The sequence below is a fragment of the Halyomorpha halys genome, unplaced genomic scaffold (assembly GCF_000696795.3).
Source record: "Halyomorpha halys isolate HHAL.00 unplaced genomic scaffold, Hhal_1.1 Scaffold352.1, whole genome shotgun sequence".
Classification (NCBI taxonomy): Eukaryota; Metazoa; Arthropoda; class Insecta; order Hemiptera; family Pentatomidae; genus Halyomorpha; species Halyomorpha halys.
The window spans coordinates 297699-303992 of NW_027111631.1; the positions used below are offsets into that span (position 1 = coordinate 297699).

Genomic DNA, 6294 nt, shown 5'->3' on the forward strand with positions numbered 1-6294 from the left:
TATGTAAATATATCCATCGACTGGAGTAGTTTAAGTTACCCGCAACCTTTACGCAACCTGTTTAAGTTACCCGATGCCGACTAATCTGAAGCTACCTTTGTCATACAGGTTGGTGAAGAACTCTCGCTTCCAGCCTATTCCGATGATATTGGTGTCTATGCCTCTAGTTCCAGGCCTAAACGGGCTCTCACCCTTGCACAGGAAGCTTTTGTTACCATTGTAGGAGCTTTGAAGAAAGATGGCATCAGGCCTGACCCCGTCTAGGACTGACGCTACTGTCATGTCTTCTTAGAAAGGCAAAAGAACTGCCTGTCTCAGAGATTCGTAGTGGATGGACAGAGGCATAAGATCTCTAATTCCCTCCTCTACCTTGGTGTGAATCTAGATCGTCATCTTACCTTCTCCGATCATGCCAAGAATAAGCGATTGAAGTCGGGCGAGCTTGAGACTTAAATCGAACAGGCTGCACCATCTGCTTCCTTCACCACAGCGTTCACTGCGCCTGCTACAGGGCAATTATCAGACCAACTCTAATATATGGTGCACCTTCAATGAGAAACCCCTACAAAACTACTTTGAACAGACTGCAGAGTTTCCACAGCTCCGTTCTTCGAAGAATCACCCTGACGATTCTCCGAAGAATGGAGCTCTAAGAACCACGCTGTAGAGGGCCGAATACTGTGCCATCTGTGAAGACTCCTCACTGTACTGGAGTCATGAGCCGACGTCATATCAAATTTTTTGATGGGTCTGATGGCCTGTTCCAACCGTCTGTTTCGTAAAATTACCCCTTCACTTTCCCCTTAGTTGACGTCCTCGACGAGAGAAGGGCTTTGGATTCACACCTTACCAGTGAAATGTCCTTCGCTGTTCCAATAATCCTCTGACGTTAGCTACATGTTCTTAACTACCTTGATTGGACCCTGCAACAAACCTTTTAACAACAAGGAAATCCAAGGCTATATTTCACTAGTATACCTATATCATTTCCCTGTAATTTGTATGTATGTATTAATCGAATATAATTTTTAATTTGTTAACTACATTATGACCTGATTTAAAGTATCACAACAAATAGTTATTACATAAATGAAGTAGTTGTATAAAAATCAACACGCGTAATCCATAAATCCGTCCGATTTACTGATTCCAACTACGACGAAAGATAGGTGGGCCGCGCGAAACTTATGGGAGGACCGCGGGAAAGTTGAACATGATATATTTTGTGAGGAATTATTGTTAAAAATACTTTTCTGTTACCTTAACTAATTTTTTAGTGTTAGCTGAAAGGTTTTCACTGGTATACGATACATTATTAAAGTGTCGAATTATGCATTTTTAAGCAACCTATCAAATGTTTTCCAGGGGGGCCTCCTCTTTGTCCTAAATCAGAAGTGGGGGTGGGCCGTGGATTGATCAAATTATACGGCGGATGTTACCCCGCAGGCTTCTATGAGTTAGTAACCACTGGTCTTTAATCTTACCACGTAAATAAAAAAAAAATTCTGGTTAATTCCTAAGTTATAAATTAATTGAAAAATTGGTGAACGTCAAAAAATCATTCATCTCTATTTCATATTTTATTTTTATAGAAATTTAAGGTTTGCTTATTCCTATCTAAGTAGTCCTTCTTTTTTCTTTTTTTCATTTCTCCGTTATAGCGCACTAACGTTGCTTACAATATTTTTACTTCTTTATTACTCTCCTATATTTTTTTTCTTGGCCTTGATAAGGACGTAGAACATAGGTCAAAACGTTGATACACATTGAAAATGTTAACCGTTTGTATGAATTTTATTTATAAGCCATCTCCAACTGAATACCACACTAGTGATTCCATGAAAGGGTTAATTATTTCTTCATAGTTATAGAAATAAAATTATTTACATTTTATAGCAACGCAATGCTGATCTTTTTGTTTATTTTAATGAATAGCAAAAGAGTTTTATAAACGTTTGACCAATAACAAAACGTGATCCCCTCACTAAGGACCACCGCTAAGAAAGCGAAAAAGATCACCAGCACCTCTTTTTATCTTAAGTCCTGATCTGTATTATCCCTGGAACAGCCCTAGCAGACTTAGTTCCTTTTTCGGCTTTCGGAAGTCATTTTTTAACCGATCCCAAGTCAAGATATGAACGCCATTTGGAACCTAACTGGGGCAATACAAATTGGTTAGATTCTAGAGTTGGCAACGCTTTTAATTACCACTATAATCCTTTAGTTACATATAAATTAATAAAAGTACCAATTAGTAATTGATTATAAAATATCAATTTATAGTTCCGACAATCGAAACACTTTCTTTATATCAAAGATTAAAATAAAAATTTCTACTACTAATTTTTAACAGCCGAAACTTTAATTTTTTAGGTATGTTAATGATTTCGAAACAAAAAATAATAATTTTCTATTTTATCTTTTTTCTGACGATAAATATATCATTTATTGATAACTAGACTGCTAATCATTATTCCCTCTGAAATTCCCTATATTTTGATATTAAATTTCTAATTAATTATATTTTTACAGTTCCTCTTAGATTTTTTTTAGATATTTCTGCTTGGCATATCCATAAGAAGGTAGAGAAATAAAATTGATTATTGGACTAGATCGTGAACAGTAATGAAGATAGGTTGTTAGCAACGAGTTGCAAGCCATGGATTGTAGATTTTATGTCCATTTATTTCTCCCACTACTCTCATAGACTATTTCCTATAAAAACACCAACATTTTTTTAGTTTCCTAGATGTCTGGGGTCATTAGAGCAGTAGTAGTAATTTTAAAAAATATATTTTTTTCAATTTCTCAGATTTGAGAAAGTGACCTTTGTGGTCCTCTATGACTCTTACTGAGCTACGAACATCATCGAACTCCAAAGATGTCACGTAGTTGACCCTTGAAAGTTCCAATTTAAAATTCTAACTTTTATAGCCTTCCCAAAATAGTTCCTTTAATCTACTCTGAAAAACAAATATTTTGGAGAAATAACTATGTCAGTTGACCTATTTTCATTATTTTCTGACTTAGACTACTGTTACCAACCTTTTTAGGTACATAAACGAACCAATGTTCACTAATTGATCACCACTATAAGCTATTGCCTTAATGTTTTGCTGAATCAGTTGTTATAACAAACAAACGTCATCCGACCTAATTGCATTGTTAAATGTAAAACAAAAAAAAATAATTATTTGTGTACTTTAATGTTTGAGAGTATGACAGCCATCAGCTACACGACAACAAATATTGCTTCAGATGAGCTGGAAGGCAGACATCATCCACTAATTTCTTGACACCGTTTTTGGACTCTTTCAAGCTGGAGATGATAACGTCCCGCGAAGCCTCCAAAAGAGTCCTGACACTGCTAATCTGAACCAGTCTCACTTGTCGAGTCTTGCCGTAGACGTCCACGACGGCATAAAGGGGTTCGTGGGACGGCATCTGCTCTGCACAGATTTTAACCTCGTCCCCGTTTGAAATGAAATACATCTGCGCGAACTTATCAACCGTCAGGTACATTATAGCTAACCTGCTTCCATTGTCGGTCACGTGTCGGACGAAATTCTTAGGCTTGAGAACTGTGTCTGGTATTGTCGGAGTGTCTTCATCGCAGTCCTTTAGCAGTGGCTCGAACATGAACCTTTTGGAGACCGCGAATATCCAGGACGGGTGGGAATAGGTTAGATCTGGCAGGGAATACTTGGGTAGCGCCACATCCTGGGACGGGACGAACGTCGTCAACCCTAAACGGAGGTGACCGTTCCATCCTCGCTCCTTAGATTCTATGTCGACGGCGAAGATCTCTCCGGGTCTTAGCGGCCTCTCACTGAAGACTAGAGCATCAGCAAAGCCTCTGCTCCTTAGAGCTACGGTCCGGTCTTCGAACAAGTCTATGTTCTGTCCATGACGTTGATGAAAACGAATAACATTCTTTAAATGACTCATCGGCTTTTTAGTTCTTTCTACTCTTTACTATTGAACCTGTTATTTTAACCCAGAATAAATAAAGTACTTTAAAGAATAATAAATTCAAAAATAACTTATTAATAGAACAGAATAACATAAATATAATAATAACATATGGCTATCATATTTCTATAATAACGCTTCCAATATTAATAAGTAAATTAAAGCAATGAAGGTAAATTTTCAAAGATGTTGAGCAGATATAAATCTCATAAAATGTAAGCTTTTACAGTAACCCTAACCCAAAATATTCTTAAATTTTATTACAATTCATTAGAGTATTTTCATATACCACTTTTATAAAAAAATTATTAGGCGCTACTATGAGACCAAAAAATAATAAGATAGGCTCATATTTTACAATAGTTGCTTTTATCCTTCTTCCAGCAGTGATCTCGAAACATTTTCTTTTCCTGCTCCTCAAACGTCCCTCTCTTGACCATAGAGGATGGAGTCATCTCTTGCATCTATTTCATTATTTAATCGTATTTTTAAAGGAATGAGAAATCAGAACTTTCCCCAGGCATAGGTTCCGAGGTTTGTTATTTAAATATTCTTTTGATATTTACGATACAAAGCTAAAATTTAACTTACTCCGTTTTATTACTTCTTATCTGCTCTGAGTGTTCAGAATATTAAAAAAAAAAAAAGTGTATGTATTACATTATAAGCATATATAAATCTTATATTACATTAATGTGCGTTATTTCATGAGATACAAAGCATGGAGATACCTACACCCAATGCATAGTTAATGCAAAGTTAAAAAAGAAACAAAATAAATTTAAACTTGTAAAACCAAATTCCATGATCTTATCACAGATGAACATATCATTTTTGTTTTACATTTGTAAAGTCTTATTAAAGGTAAATAATACATCTTACTCCTCAGAAGCCACCCTTTCAACCTGAACCACAAATACATTCTCTTCGTTATTGATTTCAAGAGTCTTTTAGTTAAAAAAGAAAAAAAAAATGCCTTACAAAGTAAAAGCGGCAGATAGAAAGAGAAAAAAAAATCCATTATTCCAATGTTTACTGGGACCGAACGAGGAAAATCCCCAGGAGACATTTCGAAATTAAACACCTCTGACTGTCGGATTGAATCAGAAACGGCTTAGAAGAGGACAGGAAATCAATATCAGGTAGGAAGCCAAAACTGTTTAAAAATCCCATATTACAATGTGATGGTTTTTATCTTCATCCGATTTTTATCGATTTAAATTTTTTTTTTTGGAAGTGTCACAAAAACTAAAATAATTGAAAATAAAGATTAATTTTTTTTTAAAATAATTTATTTAGTCTTATTCACAATTGTTTAAAAATATATACAACCAGTAAATTTGTAAATAGTTATAAAATGTTAGGATACAAACATGTGGAGAATCTATCTACCGAAGTTCTATCAGTAAATTAACTCCAAATTAACTCACCTTCACTTAATCACAAAAGAGGACCATCCTATATGGGAAACCTGTCATTCCCCATTATCAATAAAGCATATAATTGAAGAATGCTCATCATTTCGTCAAGCCTTCGAAAATAATATAATTCCACGTACAAGAGAATTGGCCCTTAAAGACTCAGCAGAATCCATAGACAAAATAATAAAATTTCTGAAAGAAACTCAACTTTATACAATAATCCACCAATACCGACCAGTGTAAAAAAGGAAATAGTCAACATTCAACCATCAAATGTCAAACCCAAGAAGATAGATGAAGTAAAAAGGGTGTAATAAACTAGATGTTGATCGCCCTGAATAAAAATCTAATCTAATCAGTAAAAGAGAATGTTAAATTGTTAAATTTAAAACACAATTTCTTTTGACCATACCTTAATTAGATGTATCTATGTTTAAAATATTCAGGTGCAGTTTATTATAACCAAGTCAGATCATCTTTAAAACAATGTAACTATCCTATATAGTTTTATTTTGATAAATTTCTAAACGAATGCTTATCTACTTTCTAGTCAATTAAACTTTTAAACTAATCAAACTTAAAGATATTTAACACATAACCTCTTTATTATCACCGTTTTATGAACAGAAGCTACCTTGATAAGGTCAGCACTGCGTTATCAATAATTTCAATGTTAAATTTTTCTTTACCTGCCGAAGTAAGGTGCCTAAGGAATGGTAGTTATCACTGGGCCAACAATGTTGGTAATACTAGGCGACTTAAAACGCAGCTCATATTTATTGAGATAACAAAATCCATCATCACAAACCTAGGACTGAACTTTGAAATAAGAGAGCCTCTGCCTGAACTAACTAAACAATGCGTTTGGACGTGTCCATATGCTAGTGCACTGGATTTAATA

General features: G+C 34.8%; 1 protein-coding gene across 1 annotated transcript; it reads right to left on the reverse strand.

Annotated features, from left to right (window-relative positions):
- Positions 1–3228: 3228 nt before the first annotated feature.
- On the reverse strand, positions 3229–3948 carry LOC106681617 (neuralized-like protein 2). The gene has a single exon (XM_014422032.2). It carries the CDS (start codon positions 3946–3948, stop codon positions 3229–3231), a length of 720 nt encoding a protein of 239 aa, XP_014277518.1.
- Between the last annotated feature and the right edge of the window lie 2346 nt (positions 3949–6294).

Coding starts and splice junctions, on each gene's coding strand:
- LOC106681617 (XM_014422032.2), bottom strand. CDS start 3,948: ATGAGTCATTTAAAGAATGTTATTCGTTTTCATCAACGTCATGGACAG.